Source organism: Panulirus ornatus, chromosome 11 (genome assembly GCF_036320965.1).
Source record: "Panulirus ornatus isolate Po-2019 chromosome 11, ASM3632096v1, whole genome shotgun sequence".
NCBI classification, from domain to species: domain Eukaryota; kingdom Metazoa; phylum Arthropoda; class Malacostraca; order Decapoda; family Palinuridae; genus Panulirus; species Panulirus ornatus.
In genome coordinates, this window is record NC_092234.1 from 14,750,776 (window position 1) to 14,776,925 (window position 26,150).

General features: G+C 46.6%; 1 protein-coding gene across 3 annotated transcripts in view; it reads right to left on the bottom strand.

Annotated features, from left to right (window-relative positions):
• Larp4B (La-related protein 4B) overlaps window positions 1–26,150 on the bottom strand; it is a 276,157-nt gene that overhangs the window by 213,929 nt on the left and 36,078 nt on the right. The window contains exon 1 of one of the 3 annotated variants that reach the window (XM_071666632.1): window positions 19,655–19,838. The exons of the other annotated variants lie outside the window; for them this stretch is intronic. Within the exon in view, the coding sequence (XP_071522733.1) occupies window positions 19,655–19,663 (9 nt within the window). The 5' untranslated portion in view covers window positions 19,664–19,838. Of the gene's footprint in view, window positions 1–19,654; window positions 19,839–26,150 lie in introns of those variants that run through there. 3 annotated transcript variants of the gene reach the window in all.

Below are 26,150 nucleotides of genomic sequence, written 5' to 3' on the forward strand. Positions count from 1 at the left end.
TAGACAATCAGGTCTGTTATCTTCCAATGTACTGACCCCCAGCAGATAACCACATCATAGACAATCAGGTCTGTTATCTTCCAATGTACTGACCCCCAGCAGATAACCACATCATAGACAATCAGGTCTGTTATCTTCCAATGTACTGACCCCCAGCAGATAACCACATCATAGACAATCAGGTCTGTTATCTTCCAATGTACTGACCCCCAGCAGATAACCACATCATAGACAATCAGGTCTGTTATCTTCCAATGTACTGACCCCCAGCAGATAACCACATCATAGACAATCAGGTCTGTTATCTTCCAATGTACTGACCCCCAGCAGATAACCACATCATAGACAATCAGGTCTGTTATCTTCCAATGTACTGACCCCCAGCAGATAACCACATCATAGACAATCAGGTCTGTTATCTTCCAATGTACTGACCCCCAGCAGATAACCACATCATAGACAATCAGGTCTGTTATCTTCCAATGTACTGACCCCCAGCAGATAACCACATCATAGACAATCAGGTCTGTTATCTTCCAATGTACTGACCCCCAGCAGATAACCACATCATAGACAATCAGGTCTGTTATCTTCCAATGTACTGACCCCCAGCAGATAACCACATCATAGACAATCAGGTCTGTTATCTTCCAATGTACTGACCCCCAGCAGATAACCACATCATAGACAATCAGGTCTGTTATCTTCCAATGTACTGACCCCCAGCAGATAACCACATCATAGACAATCAGGTCTGTTATCTTCCAATGTACTGACCCCCAGCAGATAACCACATCATAGACAATCAGGTCTGTTATCTTCCAATGTACTGACCCCCAGCAGATAACCACATCATAGACAATCAGGTCTGTTATCTTCCAATGTACTGACCCCCAGCAGATAACCACATCATAGACAATCAGGTCTGTTATCTTCCAATGTACTGACCCCCAGCAGATAACCACATCATAGACAATCAGGTCTGTTATCTTCCAATGTACTGACCCCCAGCAGATAACCACATCATAGACAATCAGGTCTGTTATCTTCCAATGTACTGACCCCCAGCAGATAACCACATCATAGACAATCAGGTCTGTTATCTTCCAATGTACTGACCCCCAGCAGATAACCACATCATAGACAATCAGGTCTGTTATCTTCCAATGTACTGACCCCCAGCAGATAACCACATCATAGACAATCAGGTCTGTTATCTTCCAATGTACTGACCCCCAGCAGATAACCACATCATAGACAATCAGGTCTGTTATCTTCCAATGTACTGACCCCCAGCAGATAACCACATCATAGACAATCAGGTCTGTTATCTTCCAATGTACTGACCCCCAGCAGATAACCACATCATAGACAATCAGGTCTGTTATCTTCCAATGTACTGACCCCCAGCAGATAACCACATCATAGACAATCAGGTCTGTTATCTTCCAATGTACTGACCCCCAGCAGATAACCACATCATAGACAATCAGGTCTGTTATCTTCCAATGTACTGACCCCCAGCAGATAACCACATCATAGACAATCAGGTCTGTTATCTTCCAATGTACTGACCCCCAGCAGATAACCACATCATAGACAATCAGGTCTGTTATCTTCCAATGTACTGACCCCCAGCAGATAACCACATCATAGACAATCAGGTCTGTTATCTTCCAATGTACTGACCCCCAGCAGATAACCACATCATAGACAATCAGGTCTGTTATCTTCCAATGTACTGACCCCCAGCAGATAACCACATCATAGACAATCAGGTCTGTTATCTTCCAATGTACTGACCCCCAGCAGATAACCACATCATAGACAATCAGGTCTGTTATCTTCCAATGTACTGACCCCCAGCAGATAACCACATCATAGACAATCAGGTCTGTTATCTTCCAATGTACTGACCCCCAGCAGATAACCACATCATAGACAATCAGGTCTGTTATCTTCCAATGTACTGACCCCCAGCAGATAACCACATCATAGACAATCAGGTCTGTTATCTTCCAATGTACTGACCCCCAGCAGATAACCACATCATAGACAATCAGGTCTGTTATCTTCCAATGTACTGACCCCCAGCAGATAACCACATCATAGACAATCAGGTCTGTTATCTTCCAATGTACTGACCCCCAGCAGATAACCACATCATAGACAATCAGGTCTGTTATCTTCCAATGTACTGACCCCCAGCAGATAACCACATCATAGACAATCAGGTCTGTTATCTTCCAATGTACTGACCCCCAGCAGATAACCACATCATAGACAATCAGGTCTGTTATCTTCCAATGTACTGACCCAACTACATTCATTCAAATATATCAAACTTAGATGTTGGTTAACTGTGCCCGGGTGCACACACACACACACACACACACACACGAATTAGGTTTCCCCTTATATACACTACGTAAGCAAACGACAAAAGACCTTGGCCATACGTAGTTCCCAAAGTAATTAAGTAACCGCGTAGTGTAGCTTGTCTAAGCCTTGTAATATACTCCGTGTTAAACATGTCAGAAGGGAACGATTCATATGTGACATCTTTCGATAGATGTTACGTCAGCTGTTGTGCGCTAACAAACAAGCTATTCTTTTTTTTTTCCTCGGTTTAAATATCGCTAACAAACAATTTATTCTTTTTTTCCTTGGTTTAAATATCGTGACAGCGAGCAGATGACAACTTGTCATTTCCCTATAGCTCCTTTTATACAATGAAGTGCATGTAATGAGCCGATCCGTCGACCGACAGTGAACGCACACACGACTCCCGTCTAGTGGTAATCAGAACACGATCTAAAACCCGATCTGATGTACTGACCACAGACACGGAGACATAACTTCCCCAGGCACTCAGCATGGGGGAATCGAAGCCCAGCCCCCCCCCCCCCCCCTACATCCTCTGAATACAGTAGGTTGGGAAGATCAGACGACAGGAGCAGAACCCGTCCCACACCCTGTTCACGTGAGGTCGAGGGTATACTAGGGGGGGGGGGGGGGGTGGAGGTCCGTCTATCCCAAATATAATATGGGGGAGAGGGATGTAAACAACGGAGCTCCCTCCATATCCCAGGAATGGGGAAGGGAGGGGAAAGCTCCCATTGTTGCAAAGTTAAGAATGGGATTTTTTTTCTCCCCTCCAAGAGGAGGCTCCATCCTCCATCATAATCCTTAGGGACCACGGAGGATTTGGGGGGAGGGGCTCCGGAGCCCTCCGTCCTTGGTGTGTATGGTGGGGGTGGGGTTGGGAATCAGCATTCCCCCGCGCTAGGATTGGGCAGGGGGACCACGGGAGTGCGTGGGACAACCGCCCTGCATGCTAAGGTGGTAGAGGAGGTGGGGGATCCCTCTCTCCATCCTGAGGTTGTGGGGTTTGTAGATATGGAGGGGGTGGGATGGGAAGGGAAGTCCAACCCAATCTTGGGAGTGCACAGACGATACCGATCCCGGGACAGAGCCTCCTAACCTCCTGGGATTATGGGGAGAGAAGCGTTTCCCCCCTTCCCCTATTCTGGGATGATGGAGCCAGGGGGTATGGAGGAGAGATACTGAGATGGTTGCACCCTTCCCCTCGACCATTCTTACACCACGAGGCACTGGGGTATAAAGGAGGGGTTCTGGGATGGATGGGCTGCAGGGGAGCCCAATATCCTGGCAGTGCTGAGAACGGGACCCACCCATTGTCATTGGGGGGTAATGGGGTGGAGGAGCTACCCTCCCCTTGTAAGTAGGGTTGGGGAGAGGGCAGAAGCTTGGACCTCCCCCCCCCCCATCTCACCCTAGAACAGAAAGGCAGGGGGGGGGGGGTGACGGAGACCCAGAGGCGACCTTAGCTTCATAAAGTCTGGGGTCCCGTCCTGACGGCCTTCCAAACTCCCTTTTTCTAAACATTCGAGGAACACGTCAAACAGACGTTCCTGCTAAGCACATTCAACTTACATCAATAACACGCATGTTCAACATGTTTCATACATCGAATTTAATTCTCTATATATAGTTTGCTGCCCTGAAGCGCCTTAGCAAGATAACACCAGCAAGAGACGACTGAATCTTCCAGGAAATTAAAAAAATCCTCGTTCTACTCCTCCTCCTGTCCCTACATTTAGAAAGTAATAGCACAGAAGGGAGAGGATTTTCAGCCCCGTCCCTCTTAGACGCCTTCTACGACACACAAAAGATAGGTATGTGCAATTGTTTCTCACCTGTCCCAGAATCAACAATGAAATCATACAAGGAAAACATCAATACAGAAACAATTCATCATTCACATTAAGACATCACACTGGCCTGGCGTGAGTCATACTGTCCACCTGAATATCTGAGTGATGAAGTTTACATCTCAAACCTTCGTAACTTGATCCTTTCGTACCTTCAATAACACCCTCAACATATACTGGCTGATCCCTATAACACGCAAGAAACACCCGCTTGTCAGTCGCTAAACGATCCTTTAGGACAATCCAAACCCCTAATTCTTTGGTTCTAGATCCCTATTCACACTCACGAACCACTAACGCCACCCTACAACCCCAACTAACAACTTCGAGGACTTCAACCCCTCCCCCCCCATAACACCGCCATGGGCAAGCTTCACACGAGGTCAAAGCTCAAAAATCTCGACCGGAAGTCACCTCATTAGCAAGCGTTAATTTACCTCGTACTGAACGCTCCTCATAAACCTTTACCTCAGAAAAAAAAAAGATGAAAAGAAAAAGCCCACGATAAAATTGATGCTCATTAAGTAAACTAACGGGAGTGACAGCTTTCCTCATTAATAGGCACAGTCATAATAATTCAAGGAACTTGTCCTGAAAAACACGATGGTCTTACAACTGTACTGAATATAAACAAAAATAAATCGACATGGAAAAGGTTCAGATCATATAGAGAAAAAAAAATCTACTGTTTACCGAAAACTCAAAAGAAGGAAAATTACATTTCAATGAAAATATAGTTGAAATAAAAAAAAACACCGTACACCAAATAACACAACAAAGTTCGAAAAGAAAAAAAGAAAAAAAATTAAAAAAATTTAAAATACCTAGGTTTGTATGCATATCAAGATTCCTTGAAAATTATTCAGCATTCAAATTAGATTATAAATATACGGGGGGGGAGAAATATGATAAAGAAAGGACACTGCCGAAGACATCAAAGCACGGAGGATGAACTAAGAAAATCAATTAACGGATACTAACGTAGGCCAGAAGACAAACGATAAAATTAAACGAAAAAATAAAGTAAGAGTCGGACTGAAATGGAAAACATGTGACGGCTTAAAAAGATAAAAAAAAAAAAAAAATCCGCAGCCCGAAGACAAAGAAAACAGGATACCCGACTGAAAAAAATCAAAGCCCAATAATTCAACGGAAAAAAAAAGACCGCTGGAAACAGGAAACCCGAGACAATTGAGGGAAAAAAGTGATGACAAGAGAAAAACCAGCAGATAAATGAAGACAAAGACCAGGCCGACTAAAGACTGCTCCAAAAAAAACACACAAGGAAACAAGACTTGACTTACGGAGAAACAGACGCTACACCAAGCATGGAAGCAGAATCAGCCGAGAAAGAATACTTTTGGATGACTAACCAAAGTACATACTCGGGTAACCAAACCTCAGGAATGAGGCAAAACGATTACAATTAAAAGAAAGAACTCACAGAAAATAGTATCCTCAAAATGATTCTTATGGATGACAAGAACAGCCTCTGCACAAAAAAAAAAAAAAAATGAAAGGAAATGACCACGGGTGAAAGTTTGAATGCAGCGACAGTGACTCCCTCGTCAATAATGGTTGGCTGGCGTGTAGCGGCATGACTTCCCCGTCAACACTGGTTGGCTGGCGTGTAGCGGCAGACTCCCGTCAGCAATGGTTGGCTGGCGTGTAGCGGCAGTGACTTCCCCGTCAACAATGGTTGGCTTGCGTGTAGCGGCATACTTCCCCGTCAACACTGGATGTCTGGCGTGCACCGGCAGCAACTCACCCGTCAATACTGGTTAGCTGGTGTATGGTGGCAGTGATCTCGTCAAAAATGGTTGGCTAGTGTGTTGCAGCAGTGACTCCCCCGTCAAAAATGGTTGGTTGGCGTGTGGCGGCAGTGACCCCCGTCAAAAATGGTTGGCTGGTGTGTTGCAGCAGTACTCTCCATCAACAACGGTTGGTTTGCGTGTAGCGGCAGTCGCTCCCCCGTCAACATTCGGTAGCAGGTGTTCCGGGAACCGTCAATACTTGCCATGTCCAGGAACCAGCACAGCCTCACCCCTAGCATCGTCACCAGCAGCGGTGGCAAGTAACGAATTACTGTAGCTTTCGGTCGTTATCTTAATTACGTTGATTATTTATGGATTATCTTTCATTCTTACACAATTGCATTATCTGGAAAAAAAATTATACGTCTATTCGACATCAGTTTCTTTTGATCTGGAGGACTCATCACTTTGCTAGTGGGATGGGAGGTGGCTCGGTCAATGTGGATACATTTCCAGCGACGTGACGCGGGTGGAGTGTAGCAATATATAACCAAACTTGACTCCATCCCAAAAGCAGCAAGTAACAAGACAAGCGAAAAAAAAAAATATCAAGTAAACGATACTTCTGAAAGTGCTCAAGTAACAGTAGTATACATTCGACGTACGCGAGTAAAAGTCATATCTGTTAGAGTAAGGAGGTAATCCTCTCGTGTTCTACACACCAGACTGTCTCCCTCGTGTGGTGAGAGTCATTCATTCCCAAGCCAACCACGTCACAAACCGCTGTCCTCGCCGCCCCCACCCCGCTTCACTCTCGAACCACCGCTCTCACACCAACGCCACCAACCACAACAACGATCGACATCGACCACGACCTTACACACACACACACCACTATCTTTCACTACCCCCCTAGCTAGGACCATGATCTCTCATACAACTTAACAAAACATCTAAACACCCTAACAACTCAACTACCGACCATACCATCACTAAAATATATAAACGATGAAAATGTCACCAAACCTCAAGAGATCTAACCAAGCTAGTCCAGTCACTCTGAGTTCCGAGCCGTCGAACTGCAGACAAGTTACGTCATCACACAGTCGCACTGCTGGACTGGAACGACAGTTACATAATACTTCCACCATCGCTATCATTTCCAGCCAAATGCCGACAAGGACGTCATGATGTGTGTCATACCATCATATTCTTATGCAGACTGAGAGTCCCTTAGGCCTGCAGCTTCCATCATCGAACCTTTTTGGCGTCTGGGTGAACATGGCAATCATCGTACATCGGGGAGCCCGAGAGCCACATCGTTACTGTCGATCGATCGCGCGGTTGCCATATCACCACCACCAACAGAATTCTCAGAGGGTGTGGAGCGGGGTTAGTGTCACCTAGCGTCGACAAAACTGGCTTGCCGTTTACTCACCCACACACATGATCCACACCTGACATAGTGAGAGTGTCGGAACGGCGCGGGAAAACTCTCCCCGCCCTCCTTCCCATGCCGTCCACACCCCTTCCATATGATCACCACAATCACTCGTTCCGTCGGGTGTTACGCTAGTAACCCTCTCTCCCTCCCTCCCCTTGTACTTGGGACTTGGCCTCCAAGTAGCAGCGGCAGTAGGGAAGGAGCGGACCGACAGTGAAGGGGGAGAAATCTAAGCCAACGGTACAGGCAGTGTGAGAAGCCTGACCACCACAACAAGCAGGCCGGGTGTGAGAGGTTCGACATCCCTCTAGTGGGCCACTGACCCACCACCTCCCAACCCCCGAGACACGCCAATGCCGCAGCAGCAGACAACCCCTGGAGCATTACGGAACGATACTTGAACATGATGTCAATCCTGGTTATCATAGCCTGGCCTCTGACCTGACTATTAAGGTCTGGGTCATAAATACTCATGAGTCGTAACGTCGTGCTCAAGGATCGTACCGTCGTGCTCAAAGGCCGTATCGCTGTGCTCAAGAGGTTAGCACAATCACCCCCAACACAAGACAATCCACCTACCCCCAGCCAAGCACTCCAAAACAATACGATACGTCCCACTGAACCCTTGGTATTCCACATAACAGATCCCCAGTTTAACACCATTTTCACAATGGATTACTAGACTCTATTACAGAACAAATGAGTGCAATATATATATATATATATATATATATATATATATATATATATATATATATATATATATATATATATATCTTGGAAAGGATCACAATTTTGCTCGTGATCAAGATATTCCAAAGAGTCCACGGGGAAAATGAAACACTTATCGTGTTTCATTTTTCCCTGTGGACTCAGGAATACACACACACACACACACACACATATATATATATCCTCACCTGGCCCCCTCTGTTCCTTCTTTTGGAAAATTAAAAAAAAAACGAGAGGGGAGGATTTCCAGCCCCCCGCTCCCTCCCCTTTTAGTCGCCTTCTACGACAAGCAGGGAATACGTGGGAAGTATTCTTAATCCCCTATCCCCAGGGATAATATATATATATATATATATATATATATATATATATATATATATATATATATATATATATATATTGATAGATAGATAACCGTACATCAATATCGGATGATGGTAGCGAGACCCACACTGTCTAGGGACGGACATGACGTGCACAATATACTTCCTTATATTAACCTCTTGAGAACGATGGTTCAACACTTAAGCAAGATGACCTGGGCATTTCACCAGACCGTTGAGGGTCAAGCCATGGGCCACCACACCCAATGGTCATCCTGTCGTGGTCAAGGGGTTACACGTTATAAGACAAATCTGATACAGCGACAGTATCAAAACGACAGTGCAGCCAGGTGCCACAACGCAGTACACGCCCGGCTAAACAAAACTTCGGTAAAGGTTGAGCGCATACCACAACCCATTTAGTTATAGGCCACACGTGCATTACTTATGGGCTGTTGCCTGGGTGAGCCCAGCCCAACCAACGACCCACCTGCCTACTACTACACCCTCAGCACTACCGCGCACCACACACATGATCCTTACCCATAAATCCCAGCGGCAGGAGGTCTGGAAGGAGGATGACATCCAATGGTACGAAGGTCACATTCCAAGAAGTAGCATTTGTAAAGACCTCTACACTGAAACCCCAACAGTTCCAGTAACTCCCACCCCCCACCACACACACACACACACACACACACACACACACACACACACATACACACATCTCCCACTCTTATGAACCAATCTAGCCGCAGGACCATCAAATCTACGTAATTCCGGAATCTTTTCCACGGTTTTAAAAGGGGATACCATAACTGTAGAGCGTGTATTCTGCGCCAGCGGGCCTCGTCTCTCAAATCCCGTCAGAAACAAAGAAGGGTATGATCATTAGCTCCCTAACTAGTTAGAATGGGTTAACAAGGAATCTTACATATCAAGTAAAAGCGAGGGAGGAACCCTTATCTCAATACCTAGACATAGCCACATATGCTCATGTTGGCCACAGTAGTACATCACCGGCAACAACCACCACAATCAACATCACCTGTTCACCATCAACATCACCACACACTGTTCCTCACTTCCCACATCTGGTGCAGCCACCGTCATTATAATGAATGATTTTCACAGGTGTTCTAAAACGCTGTCACCTGTGCACCACCAACAGCACCTGTCCATGAAGAACTTCCGCCACAGGTGATGTAAACGCTGCCACTTCTACAGCATCAGCACTCGCCTATACTACCGACGCTTGCCAGAGGTGCCCCTTAAGGGTGTACAATAGTGCCAACTGTTCACTATCTACATCTGTACTCCCCCTGTGCCTGTTCATTACTACCAACACACACATGTGGCCATCTCCTAACCCCCCAATCAGACATGAGTGTGGAGCCATGTATCACCTGTGGACCAATATGCACACCATTACAAGTCACTAACTGCCAAACGCAGCGAAACGCTTCAACTTAAACCCTTTTTAACGTGACGATGAGACCCTCCTTGGACACGATGGCACATCGTGCTCCAGAGTCGTACCGCCGTGTTAAGGATCGTACCACCAAGGTGCTCGAGGATCGTGCCGCCAGGCTCAACGAACGTACTACCATCGTCCTCAAGATACTGTTACAGTTATGCTCAAGAATCGTACCGTCGTGCCCAAGGGCTCTTAACCTTGGGGAGGTGCACCTTCAGGAGTTCCAGCTTCATTAAATCCATCCAATGTTATTGCCCGTGTTATGGCCACGAGCACATACTCGTGGACGCTAGCCTTCAAGCTAGTTCCCGCAGCGTGACTCTTAATCAAACCTTTACTTATTGTCTGTGTGTGTGTGTGTACGTATATATATATATATATATATATATATATATATATATATATATATATATATATATATATATATATATATATATATATATAATGGTATTTATTTAATCTTGCTTGTCACTTCTTAACTTCCAGGAAACTATCATTGTCATGCATAAGAACAGGTCAGGAGGAAATGTGGAAGTGGAGTAGTAATGGGAGGAACAGAGAAGGAGACAGTGGGTGATGAAGTCAGGAAACTCGTCTAAAGGCTCAAGAGAAAACGAAAAGAATCGAGCATAAGAGCAAGACCCTTGACTGATAAGGCCTAAAGCCCTAAACTTTAGCATGAGACGGTACAACCACTGTGTGTGTGGAGCACGACTGTACAACCGTTTGGTATAATGGCCTAACCTCTGAAGCACGGTGGTGCTGCGACCCTTTGGGTTTGATGGGCTAATCTTCGAGGCATGATAATACGACTCCTAGGTATGATGGGCTTGGCTGTGGAGCACGACCGTACGATCCCTGGGTATGATACAGTGAACTTTGATTCACAGGCAATGCCATCAAATCCACGGGTCGTGCTCAAGGTCTTACTTCTAGTGAAAGACCAGTTATTCATGGCACTATCAAACGAGAGGTGTGCTCTATTCCCACAAGCAACTGTTTGTGATGACCTTACGATAAGTACAATACTACACCTGCTTATTACAGGTACGTACTCATCATACCACTAATTACTTCCTCACAAGGGTCTACTCCACGACCTATACAAGGGGGCAAGCGTTTCTGTATTATTCTCAATACAGATGTGATCTCCCGTCATTATAATGGAACAGGCGTTTTAAAGAGACTGCTCTCTATCATGCATCTAAGGTCACTTCCCTCTCACTGTGTAAAGTCATTCACTGTCAAAAGAGGTGCCACGTTTCGCCTTCTACCCCATAAGTTATTCCTTGCAACACAGCTGTGCTCCTCCTCCCTACCTGTCATTCCTTCTATACCTGGGCATCCCACCAGGGTTAAGTCCTTACCGTACTTCGGTACAATCCTCCGCTATCACCACGTCACTCCTGCTTTTACAAAAAAAAAAAAAAAAAAACCTGCACCACAGTATCCCATTCCCTTGCAACAGATGCTCCAAGCCAATCTATCACAGGTGTTCGCTCCTCCCACTGCCAACTCACTCCCTTCCACTGCGATAAAGCTATTCCACTAACGTCTGCATTCCTGTCTAACCCGCACCTTGTTCCTATAACAGGTGTGCATCCCTTCCCCTATTATAAGTCGTACGTATTACACAGGGCATGCGGTCTTGCGAGACACACGTTGCTCCCTCTGCCGCACCGATGACCGGCAACCCCGAGTCGGCCCGCGACCCGTAACACCTTTTACTTTGGCTATTCAACTTTGCAACCGGACTGAGCAGCGCCGTCCTAAAATCAAAACCTGATCTAATAACGGCAAGACCTGACACCAACGACAGATGATGAACCAGACACTCCACCACCCTTGGCAATAATTCTCGTCAGCTGGAAACTTGGTCGCTGATGTTTACTACCACGGGCGAGTTAACTCGTTATCTCTTAACTAAGGGACGGCGCCTGCAGGTACAGGTACAACATGATGGACGGAGGCTACGTCAGGTTAGACTACTTTAAACACAACCCAACGGAACTTTTAATAACAACAACGGCAACAACAACAACTAATGGTACGAGGATCTCCTATTCCAAGTTCCTGTATCCCGCCGACGACAACACTAGGAAAACTTCTTAGCCAATCAGTTACGAGACGGTGGGAGGCAATCCTCTGGCCCAATCAGGTGGAGGCGCTGACGTCTACACTTCTTGCAATACGTGAGGCGAGCGACCAGCGGGGTACTCCTGTCTCCTGGGTGGGTAACCTCCCTTCCAGGAGGCTCACACCATACCCAGTCCTGACGGTGTATGTGTTATTATGAACGTCCCTCACATCACTTCTTCCTTCTTAACAAAATAATCATCATCGGCTTATTCTCAAGTCAAATAGTCATCCGGTTAATCATATCAAAGTCGACTGTGTTTAATAACTATGTATTACTGGAGGCGGTGGATACCCTCCCAGGTCATCAAAGGCCATAAAAGACTCCTGAGTCCCGGTCGTGTCTGGCAGATCACCACACCCTCACGTTGATCCCCCGTACAACAGGGTACGAACCCCCTGGGTATATCGGCCCTGCCGTAGATCTCTGGACATTCAAGGTCGAGTAGCATCACACCCGAGGGTCGCAAATGCCGCCGTGCTCTAGGGGGTCGGGAAACAAGACTATACGACTCCTCTCCGACTGGGGCTTCCATACTGCGACAAAAGAGCGGGCGGCACTACGTCAACCAAGGAGAGCGACGGCAGTGGGGTGGGCGAGGACAAGAATAACCGAGATAAGATAAGGAGGACGGGTACAGCTGGCACGCTACGAGCAGCACCTCCAGCAGGTTAGGAAGAGAGAACCAGACAAGAACTGGAGGAATGACGCTATGATGAGGAAACAAAGGAAGTAATACAGGGAAAAGACGAGGGAGCGGAATGAAAAACGTAAATGAGAAAAGGGGTGATAACTGGGGAAACGCAACGAATATGGCAAACCTGACGTGGAATAAGGAAAATATTTTTTGACGAGACGAAATTGAGAGAAAGATAAAGAAAACACGACGGGAAGGGTAGCTGAACGGAGAAACGGGAGAGGGAATGCAGCAGAAAGTCGATGTGGACAGGACAGATAACACAAGACTTGATAGTGTATGACTAGACCATGGGCAGAAACCTCAATCATAAATACATCCAAATATGGAGAAGGGACACTAGAGGTAGAGACGAAGATGAGATGTGATGGTCAATGACGAGGTTATCCGCTGGGGTACAGTAACATCATCTAATTATCTATGTAGACAGAGACAGGATAGCCAGCTGGCTACTTCCATAACGTCTAACAAACGATCGAATACAGCCTTATTAGCACACGGCACACGCTTTAAACACATCAACACCTGGAAGACTGTGTGTTGCAGCTACATTCTCAACTCCGCTGGCATTATCCCAACACCCACAAGAACACAACGGCAGGCCTACCGAAACTGCGATCGTGGCGATGGCTTCCGCGAGGAGCTCTTACGTTAACGATGACGCACAGCTTTGAAGGAGCCACCAACCCGTCGAACAAGACGGCCCCATCCTTGAGTTACCACACGGTACCACCACCTGGGGGGTTATATGGCCCAAGCACTTTAACCTCACGGCAAAGGGTCACGTCAAAGGCCAAGCCATGCTCGAGAGAGAAAAGACGACTGCGTTCAAGGGACACGAAGATGAGTGGGTGGACAAATTGTAGTAGAGACAGAGTGAGAACCAAAGAGAAAATAGCGAAGAGATTTCAGGGCGTGGGGCGGGCCCCCACTTGTGAGTCAGACAATGTTCCACCGGTGGGTGGTGGGCCACGGGGGATGCAGACAACCCAAGACCCTGCGGATCCTCCCGGTGGAGTCCACGTGGCGGGGCCGTATTGGCTGGCTGGTCAACCGCGTGTAAACAAATCTCTGATAGCGACCGTCTAAGCCCGGGGGACGGCACCCGGCGCGGCTTGACGGGGTCGAGACCTACACAATGTGCCGTTACGGTCATCCGCAGAAAGGACTTAGAGTGACGTCACTAACGTGACGTCACTCCTGTCTGCCGTGGATGACCATAATGGCGTAACGTACGTACATCCACACCACACCGGCTAGCCTCGCTACGGAGGGATTTGTTTACAAGCCGATGACGGGGCAGCCAATGCCGCCTCGCCACGTGGTCTTACACCCCCCCCCCCCTCCCCCCCTTCCGCTCGTTCATTTACCTCGAGGGGAAAAAGAAGGAAAACAGCAAGAAATGTGGGAACAACATGGGAATAAGAGGATAACAAGTGGAAGAGAGGAAAGGGGTAACAGAGACAGAAACAGGAAAGGGGATAACAAATAGAACCAGAGAGCAGGAAAGCTACGAACGGCAAACTAGGCGGAGAATATCGACTTACAGGGGAGGGGAAATGCGGGGAAGGGACGCGGAACCCGAGGCACGGGAAAGAACAGAGGAAATCCCGGATGACACATATGGCGGAGGGTCGGGGAGGGCTAGGCTAGGTAGGTAGGCAGGCAGGCAGGCGGGTGGGTGGGGAGCAGAGCCCTCCCAGTGCTACTTCTCCTCCTGAGGTACTGCTTCCACTGGAGGTCTGAAGGGATGACCACCCTGCCCAGACTCGGGGCCCCGGGCGGCACTAACACGACGAGTAAACATGGATGGCAGTAAACACGACGCTCCTCCCGCAACCCCAACAATAAATACCTTAACACGTGCAGAGACTTTGAAATTTCTTCTCTTTTTTTTTTCATTTCTCGCATTCAGGAGTACGGTGGAGAGGAATGAGGTGGAAGCGAGAGAGAGAGAGAGAGAGAGAGAGAGAGAGAGAGAGAGAGAGAGAGAGAGAGAGAGAGAGAGAGAGAGAAATGGGTAGACTGGGGGAGAAGTAACCGGGGAAATCAGTGATGCCCATGTTACTGGGAAAGATGGCCATCACTGGAAGACTCAAGTTTGACGTGTGTGTGTGTGTGTGTGTGTGTGTGTGTGTGTGTGTGTGTGTGTGTGCGCGCGCGATAAGCGTGGCACAGGTGGAATGGGCGGGAATGGAAAATAAATGATCTTACTCCTGCGACAGATAACCTGGGTTCAAGCATAAAAAAAAAATGAAATTCAATTTCAATAACAGCGAAGTTTTACTACATCGGTGGTGGCAACACAAGCAACAGCACGAATTCAGTCGCGCTACTACACATGTTAAACACGGAAAAAGACGTTGGTGTAATGGCCTCCAAATAATCTACAGTTACCTGGACACTTGAACAGGATATCTAAGGCAAACATAGTTGTACGATTCATATATAAAGACGAGGGACGTAAAATATGGGTAACTAATGTTTTTTTTTTTCTCTACAGATCACAGTTACATTCCCCTTGGTAAACAGGGTTCAGATTCGCTCACCCTACATAAACAAAAGACAAGAAATAATTCCTCTGACAGCCGACTTCGCGCCTCAAACTTGAGGAAAAAGATGAGGTTAAGAGGTTAAAGAAGTGGTTTGTTAAAGGTATTCACGACTGACTATCCAAGACCATTCACGACTATCCAAGACCATGGAGATCTTGATGCACAGAAGCTCTCAAGGACTAGATACGTCTAATTACACACGAAGCAAAAGATACAAACTTGTGGGTAAACCATTCCCCTGAGAAGGGAGCGAAACGCTTTTTTTTTTTCTTTTCACAAGGCTTAACAGACGGAATGACTAACCAATCAACTCAACATACGGAATGATTAAACAATCGTAGCAGACGAAGACAGTGCCATGGATATATTTAAGAACACACCTCTCAAATACTTTCAAATCCGCGGCCGGCATTAACTGCGTATTTTTCCCTGTGTCATCCGTTTGTTTTCCTAGTCTTACATCAGGGATCTCTGGGCTTCTGATCTCTCCCAGTATCACAAACAGCCATAAGAAGTACCCGACAGCACGCTGCTCTTAGATCTTCGTATTCTATGTCGTACGAGGAGTGTGGGGTAGAAGCAACGGCCGGAGGGGAAGACTGGAGTAATTCTGCTCAGGTCAGTAGAACATCAGCAGCAGCAGCAGCTGGACTAGACCGATGATGATGATGCTGCTGCTGCAGCACACGATCAGCGGGGCGGTCCGCCTGAACCCTCCCTCACTCCCTCCCTCCCCGCAGGGATTCCCCACCCTTCACACCCACCACTCCCTCCCTCCTGCCTGCACGCGCCCCTCCCCCACCACTCCTGCCTGCCAGGGTGTGCACGTGCCCTTCCCTCTCCCTACTGCCTGCCTGTTAGGGTGTGCACGTGGCCCCCCCCCCCCCACCCAACCCTTCCCTCCTAAGCCATTATTCTTGTGTCTTGTGCCTCTGAAGTTGAACGTGGCAAGTCTATTCTACAAAGTATATTCCAAATCTTCCTATGAGTTGATCAAATCGGTAAATCACTCCCTTACCTCACACACAGCTTCCCAACCTCACTCAACCCACTACCCACGGCCGAACTTCCACCCCTACCCTAATCCCACAACTAACCAACCCCTTCCTAAATTCCCTAAACCTCCTCTACCACTACCATCCCTAATCCAACCCCACTACACACCAACCCCCTAATCCACTTTTCAAAACTTAAAACTCCCACCAGCATCACCACCCTAACCCCTACTACACACAGTCACACCTCACCTACCACCACCATCAGTGCTAACCCCCCCTCACCTAACTTCAATCCACCAACATCATACCTCCTACCTAAACCTCACCTACAGGCAACACCAACCCAACCGCAGAACCAAGACCTTGGGCATCCTCGCTGGAAGCAGCCCGTGTCTTTCCCCAAACATCACCTGACCACCCGCCCTGTGGAACTTCCGGAAGAAGTATCTATCAACACAACAATGCCGTAACTGGAACCTGCCCCAACCCAGCCATCACAGCAACATCAGCAGTCGCTGCAACACACTCCTCATTACTTGCCTAGTCGAACACACACACACACACACACACACACACACACACACACACACACACCGGGTAATTTATCACAACACACCACAACCACTGTGTCCACAGCAGCCAACTCTTGTTTCTTACAAGTTCTTCTTCAGCTACACAGTACCACACATGATTACGACGTTACGACCCTTGGGGTTAAATCGGCTTGGACCCGAGCCTTGAGGATCAGGTCAAAGGCTAAGGGCCATCATACCCAAGGCTCGTGCCGTCATGGAGTTATTTCCTCTTGAAAGAATTCACCCACGGAGCCAGGACAATCACCAGACCTTGGAACATATGAAAGTCAACAAGTTTTATAAACAGGTCTGAATATGACGCCTGCCTCAACCAACATGCAATCTCTACCATTTCAAAAGGCAACATTCAACACATAGAATACATCACCCCACCCACCCACCCACCCTCGAAGAAAAATATTCATGTTCGTGACAGTTTCTATTCCTGAGCATAACACAGGGAATCTGCAAATCATGCCACCTACTGGTCTACGATCACTGCCGAGGGTCGAATAAAATTTATGGCCAACAAAAGGAGACATGCCAAAGCATAAGCTTCTCAGAGACAATCAACAAGTAAATTTATAAATAAAGATAAACACCAATAAAATACTACTACAGCTGATTCTACTACTATTACTAATACTTAATAATAATAATAATAACATTTGAGAAGAACATAAAAAGAGTCAAAACAAAAATGGAAAGGACAACGTAGAAGTAATAAGATAGATATGTAGAAAAAAAAAAGGAGCGGGGGGGAAATCGAAGAACTTGTAACATATGAAAAATGCCAAAATAAACAAGACGCACTTGGGTTGCCTAATGTCCCGCCACAAGTTAAATACCAGGAAAAAAAGAACAATCAATTTCACAACACTACAATTCAGCCTTGCAATAACAGGAACATGCTTGAGGTTCCACCATCTTGGAGAACCGATATAAAGAACATGGCAAAATCTGCTTCCCCAAAGCTGTCAAGTTATTTCCAGTGAGCAGATGCTTCATACTTTACTGGGGGGACCATCTTACAGAGGGTCACCCACTCGTCCCTGCAGTGATGACTGCCTCGCATATCTAAGATGCCTCCTCTCTCTCTCTCTCTCTCTCTCTCTCTCTCTCTCTCTCTCTCTCTCTCTCTCTCTCTCTCTCTCGTAGCCTAAGCGGCGGAATCAAAAGATTACCTTATCATCTCTTTGTGTTCGAGGGCTGTACTGGCGCCTCACAGGGTGGGTTAACACCAAGTCAGACACACATCCATTAGGCAACATTCCAACTATACGAAAGCAACACTTAAGACAAACAAACCACTCACACAACACATACACGTTGAACACGGAAGTATCGCTGAGTACCCCCAGAAAACCAACAAGCTCAACACACGGAACACAACGATATAACCAAGAAAATGCAACCACAATGGTGAACAATGCCATGACTAAGCACCGAAGCACAAAAGAGAGAACACCGAAGACAATACCCGGAGCACAGAGCATTTCTGCATTACTGACCGAAAGAACAATGAGGCAACAGAGAAAAACCACTTGAGGCAATACAAGGCAAAAAAAAGAACACAAGAGGCACATCTCAGCAAAATAACGCTAACACCACGGAACAAAAATCGTGAGCAACCAAACGAGAAAAACCAAAGAACTGCAAGTGTAAACGATAACACACCACAGAACAATGCAGAACACTTATACAAGTAAACAATCAGTGAAGAACAATAGCAACGAAACAACAAAAATCAAAGAACACTTAAGCAGTCCAGAGAACAAAGAACATTCCCAGAATATATAATCAACACTCCCATCAAAATCATTCAAATAATACACCAAAAAAACAAAGCAAATATAGTCATTGAGACCACGTCAAATATTACACACAAAACACACAGCGTAGCAAGCAAGACATATCCGAAACAATGTATGAGATAACGCAAACTCTACTAAGCGAAAAATATTATAATTACATATGAAAGACCACAGCAATCCACTAAGTACAGAACAAAGGAGCAATGAGTTCAGATTACATCGTACTAAGAACACTGAAGCCATACTACGAAGCATAGAGCACTGAAGCAATTCATTAAACCTAAGACAGTGAAACGATCCACAACACAAAACACGAGTTATACAATGAACATAAAACAATGCTAAAAGATACATCAAAAACAATCAAACAATAAGCAGAGAGCACAAGCAATAAACAAAAAAGAACATTAAACACGGGAGCGAAAACGTAGAACACAAGCAATATAATAAACACAAAACTCCTCAAGCAATTGTACTAAGCACAGATCGTTGAAGCAACACTTCAAGATCAGAATACGGTAAGCATGTAATACACGCACAACACGGAAGCAATAAACTTGCCCAAGAACACACAAAACACTGAATAATACGGAGAACACAAAAGGAATACACAAGGCAAAGAACAAAAACGAAAACTAAACGCATGTAACACATATAACACTAACGAACTAAGAATAACAAAGAGGAGACAGAGTAACCATTACACAGAGAAAAAAAAAACACCAAAACACACGGGAGAGAGAGAGAGAGAGAGAGAGAGAGAGAGAGAGAGAGAGAGAGAGAGAGAGAGAGAGAGAGAGAGAGAGAGAGAGTATAACTAACATTACGAGAGGTAAGGAACACACCAGGCTGCAGGGAGGACACTGCAGGGGGGTAAAGAAAGAGTGGGAGTAAAAGTGGGGTTGTACATTACCCTGGTCATGATCCTGAAGGGGCAGGAGACAGAGAACACAGCCTGTTGAGATCAGTGCCTGCAAGCAGAGCACAACAGCTGCAGCAGCACACCAGGTAAGAGGCACACACGGGCGGGCTCACACCAACACCAGCACCACCACCAACAAGACTGACGCAACATCCACCACCACACACTGATACATTCACACACACACACACACACACACACACACGCAGTCCGCCGCACCTCAAGGCTGCTGTCGCTACAGCTGCTGTTGCTGTTTCTGGCACAGTCCACATCCCACCTGCTCAGGGCGCACGCGCGCTCTCCTGCCCCAAACCACTGCCCAACTTTTATTCCAGGATGTTCGTTCGTGTCAGGATTTGTTCTTGGGTTGTATGGGCGCATAATTAATGGACACCTCTATACACCGGTCTCCACAGGTAGCGGCAAGTAAATGATTAACGACACGGGCGCGAGGGTCGACGGTGAGGTCCTGGAGCACGAAGGTACGACCCTTGGGTAATGGGCCCGGCCATTATACAAATGGCCGAGCCAGGAATCATGCCAAAGGGTCATATCGTCGTACTGATGGGATGCTAAGAAAACCCCTTGTTCAGACACAAGTGCCATTATCACGTCCAGCCGTGAAGGAGATCTACCACAGGTCGCTCCACTTCTTGAAGAGCGACGTTCATGAGGGAAGAAACCAGTTAGCTCCCAGTGAGAAGCGAATCTATACATTTCTCTGGCACAAACCAACATCCATCATCAGACAAGCGCAAGCAACCCCATATCTTGTCAATCCTTAAAGACAACGATTAAACGCTACACCAACACATCCATTATTCTATTTCGTATGGCAAAATAACGTTTATGTACGTTGAGGTGGCCGTCAGGCAGTGACTAACACGGGGAAAAGAAGTTGTCGCATGTGACTAGTGTTGATGGTAACATACAACGGGGTTCGTCACTGTCAGTGCCCACACACTCACGGCGTGTGGTGGGGATGGGGAGGCTGAGAGTCCTTGTAGTGGTAATTTTCATGACATCGGATAATGGTTGTGGTGGCGGCTGTTAAGAATGGGTGAGAGTCCCGAAAACATGGGAGGAAGTCATGACGTTGTGGAGTAACTCACATTCAAGACGTGAGAAAAAGAATAATGGGACATGGTGGTTAAATGGCAAGTGAAGAAGAAAAAAAGGGTACGGAAGGGGAGATGACAGGCAGAGAGCAACAAGAAATGGTGGCAGAAGGGTAAGAGGAAAAGGAGGAGGAGAAATGGAATAGAATGATTACATTTTTTTTTCCTATGATAGCGGGTAAAGTCACCGTACGTTAAGTTGGCCCGGAAGCCACGCCCATCTTCCATAGCTAAAGTAGCTGATTGGTTTTTATACAATGTTCGCGTCGTGATCCACACACAAAGTGTGTTCACAGTTTATAATCAGACTTGTTCTTCTGTACAGTAATGTAAAAATATAATAGGGAACAAAAATCAAAATGATCTTCAGGCATTAATACTTTAGAGATGTTAAAAATGTTATGTACACAAACGGTCGAAGTCAAGGACAACATCGTTTTCGAGTGATGCCTATTCATTATTACTGTGTTTTGCGGCAAATGTAACGTGATAACGCCTTAAAATCCCCCCCCCCCCACTTTTTTTTTACATTACTATAAAGAACAGGTCTGATCACAAACTGTGAACACACCAATTGCGAGTAAATGGATGGCGACACGAACACTGTATATGAACGAATCAGCTACCTTAGCTACCGAAGAGGGGCGTGGTATAGCTTACTTGGCTCTCCAGTCTAACCTGTGAACTGCGGCGCAGAAGAGGACACCGAGTGTACAAAAGGCCTAGGGGATTTGGCCTCGATGGCTCTAAGTCCATTTACAAGCTACACAACGAGACGAATGTTCACAAGGAGGAGCAACAGGAAGGTAAGAGAAGGGTAAGGAAGGGGAGAAGGTAAGAGAAGGGGGAGGTGACAGAGTGCGGGGTAGCATTGCATCATGCCCCACCCACAAGGTCCCGTCATGCTCAACACCACACCAACAATGACTCATCCATACTCCCTCCCTCCCACACTCACTCATGCACTTGTTACCACACTGCTTCGCTAATTCACGCAGCTCGTACGGATAAATGCTCTCCGACGTGCACAGGTGCACACAAATACACACACACACACATGCACAAAAACTGGCGCATGCATGCACGAGAAGCAGACACGCATTCACGACAACGATCAGGCGGACACCTGACACACTCGAGAACTAAAAACGAAGTACAAGATCAGTCAACTTCTCATCCGATGCCGTAAGGGGAAATGCGAAAACGTTACCAGCTGGACCCATCCGGCTCCAGCGAGGCAGCCGCGACACTCGGGTACCAACAACAAACCCTCCACCAGGATTAGACTTAAGTCTTTCCACGCTCATCCCCTTGTGACGTAACACTTGTAACACGCCTCCAGCACCTAACCAAGTCCACATGACGTTACGGCGTCACGCCAGACAGAGAATATTCCAGGGTTACTGAGTCGGGATAACTTCAGAGAGCCACGCCAGACCGAGAATATTCCAGAATTACTGAGGCGGGATAACTTCAGGGAGCCACGCCAGACCGAGAATATCCAGGAGGTGAGTAACTTGGACGTACGAAGCAACAAAAAAGAGAGAGAATATCATGAAATTACCAAGTCTAACATTACAAAGTGATGAAAAAAAAAAAAAAACGAACATTCTGGAGTCAAAAACTTGGGGTAAGTCCAACTTTACGTAGAACCAACAGATAAGCTGGGCACAAAGACACCACCTGTGGATGTTTAAGTGAAATCTTTTACCACGACCAAGTGATCGAGTCTCCACCACCCGACAACACACACACACACATACCGGAACACGTCACCACAACACTACTGGCACGTGAGAGCGCACATACACATCCGGCTTAGGGTGAGGTAGTACGTGTGTGTGTGTATCCACGTACAAGTAGACTATAAATAAGGATGAGACACAGCAACACTAACGTAAAGCCTTTTCCTATTCACACACATGGAGTAATATTATATATATAATATTATATATATATATATATATATATATATATATATATATATATATATATATATATATATATATAACCTTGCTTGTGTGTGTGTATATATATATATATATATATATATATATATATATATATATATATATATATATATATATATATATATACACACACACACAAGCAAGGTTATGAGACGAAGCAACACTAGAATAAAGCTATCTTCCAGTATCACAAATATTAACCATACACCAGCTAGCGCCGTCTGGTCACAATATGGCTTTACACACACACACACACACACACACACACACTTCCTATCAGCGGTTGCAAGGCATTCCATTCGCCGTGTATGATGTCTAATGTGATTATCCGTACGGCTTCTACGGTGATGCCTTCAGATATGTCCTCCTCTCTACATAGGCTGAACCACTGGCTTTTACCGTCTCTTCTCGAGCAAGACAGGACGACCTGAGCACAACAGAAGGACCTGAGCATGACAGTGAGCCTTTAGCACAACAATACAACTTGGGCAGGAAAGTATACGACTTGACAGTCCTTAAGCACGACGAGTACGACCTGACGATGACAGTGTTGTGCTTGTCTACGACCCGAGGACGACAGTACGATATAAACAATGTTACGACCACTACGTATGATGATTTGGTCTTCGACGTGAAGGTAACCGAGGCCGGGCCAGCCACCACACCCACAGGTCGTAACGCCGTGCTCAAGGGATTTTAAAAACCTTTAAACCCCCACCCAACTGGAAAACCATATTCATGACGTCATTCACGAGTGGGCGAGCATTGCGCCACGGTCGGCAAACACCGCCAGACCGCCCGAATCAGGGAAAAGCCTTTGAAACTACATCACGCGTAACTTCAAACATTGATTAAACGATAAAAAATATATAAGCATAATAATAATAATAATAATAATAATAATAATAATAATAATAATAATAATAATACCGAGTCTCGCACAACAACATCGAACCTGCGTCTACGACTTATTGGCAAAACACTTAACAGTCCGAGAGGCGATGCGGAGCTGATGATGGCTTCCGCGGCGGCTTCTCTAGAGTGGGGAATTGCTACTAATCAGCCAGTCCTTGATGCCACTCGACACCAACTGTTGTAATCCACCCCACCTCCACCCATCAAGTGACCGACCTTACACTACCACATTCTCTACTGCCGGCGTCCACACTGCGTCACAGTGAGCTCTATGCAGGAACATCTTAAATCATAATTTAAGGTTACGATACGAGCAGTCTCGGGTCCTCTCCTGGCAAGACCGGATATATGAAAATGTCTTGAGCAGCAAGCCTCACACACACACACACACACACACACACACACCTCCCCCCGAACCCCCAACGGCTCGGTCACTCGTCACACCACTATCAGGCAGAGATGCCAATCACCACGACTCGCTAACATGGCTGGTATGCTCTTGGCTTGCCACTCAGGGGGGAAGGGGGGGGGGGGGCACAACAAGGTCAATTACCTCGGCTCTACCCAGGAGGGAAATGACGACGCAGCTACCACCACCACACCACTCTGCAGGCGGCGTGGTCAAGCACGCGGCACCACGCAACGCAAGGTTCAACTCGGGAGGCCAACTACGTCTCGCAGACTTCCTACCTCACTCCACAGCCCCAGCGTCTCATTCAGAGAAACACTAATAATAAGGTACAGCATCACACACATAGAAACAATTTCTACAGTCACACACACACACACACAAACACTAATTCTACAGTAACGTGTCACACACACACACACACACAAACACTATTTCTACATAACGCGTCACATACAAAGAAACACTCGTGCTTACACAAACGCGTCCCATAAAACACAATGAAACGCGTTACCAACACAAACGCGTCCCATACAACACAATGAAACGCGTTACCAACACAAACGCATCCCCATACAAGAAACACTCAAGGGTCAGTACCAAAGTATCCAAACACACACCCTTCTTGAATACGCGACCCTCCATGACAACGCAATTCACACGTCATACACACACACTCCGTAACAGTACACATGGACTAGAGCCTGTGGAATGGCCACTTGGGACGGCTTCAATCGGCCTTCACCCACCCAACATTACGACCTGATACATACACCCCCCCCCCCCCCCCCGACACCCACCCAACATCACGACCCGATACATACACACCCCCCAACACCATGACCCGATACATACACCTCCCCACACACCCACCCAACATCACGACCCGATACATACACACCCCCCAACACCATGACCCGATACATACACCTCCCCACACACCCACCCAACATCACGACCCGATACATACACACCCCCCCAACACCCACCCAACATCACGACCCGATACATACAACCCCCCCCCCCCAACAAACAAACACACACACACACACACACACACACACACACACAAAACGGTCTGACAGTCATGGAATCGTAAGGAACAAAACAAAAAGAAAAAAGCAATACAGTCATACTGAGAGAGAGAGAGAGAGAGAGAGAGAGAGAGAGAGAGAGAGAGAGAGAGAGAGAGAGAGAGAGAGAGAGAGAGAGAGAGAGCTCTGCTTAGTCTATTTATAATCTGTATTGTTTTCCCGCGCTTGACAACAAAACTTGTGTCCCTCGAGGTTTTCTCTGTACTTCCCCTTCCGCGCCAGTGACCACCAGCGTCGCACTTACTGCTAAGCCCCCCCCTCATGAACCACCACGGTACGATCCCTCCTCAGACCCACGGTATACGACTGAAGCATAGTATGGCCTGGCCTTTTTAAAAAACCTGGCCATCGTACCAAATGGTGAGTGAGGCCGTCGTGCTGAGGGTTTGTATCATCGTAATGCCAGGATCGTGCGCTTGCGCTCAGGCACCGTGCCGCTGCGCTCAAGGGCGCACCGTCCTACAGGAGGGGATATTCCCACCAGCAAAGTGGCCAGAACAACAACGGTCTTTGTCAGGTAATTATTTACACACACACACACACACACACAAGCAGCGTGGATACGTTTCTCATCCCGTCCCTGAATATCAACCGCGTACCGGACTCGAACCCACGTACGCAAGTTCCACAGCACATCCGTAAAGGAAATCCAACCCCGTTAATCTCCTGATCAAGACTGTCATGGTTTCTTAACAACTTGCAAAACTAAAAAGTTACTTAAACCAAATCTTCACACACACACACACACACACACACACACACACACACACACACCTCGGTATTCCACGTGTAATATATTTGAACTATTTCTTGGTTAAAATTTGAAAGACAACATGTCTAGCTACCATACGATATCGCAAATGATTTCTAGATTACTTTCTCACATATCGTGAGGTTAGGTTAGGTTACACGAGGAGGAGGAGGAGCTCGAGGTAGCTGAGCAGCAGCATCACGCGGTCCTCACTAGGTATGGTGGAGGAC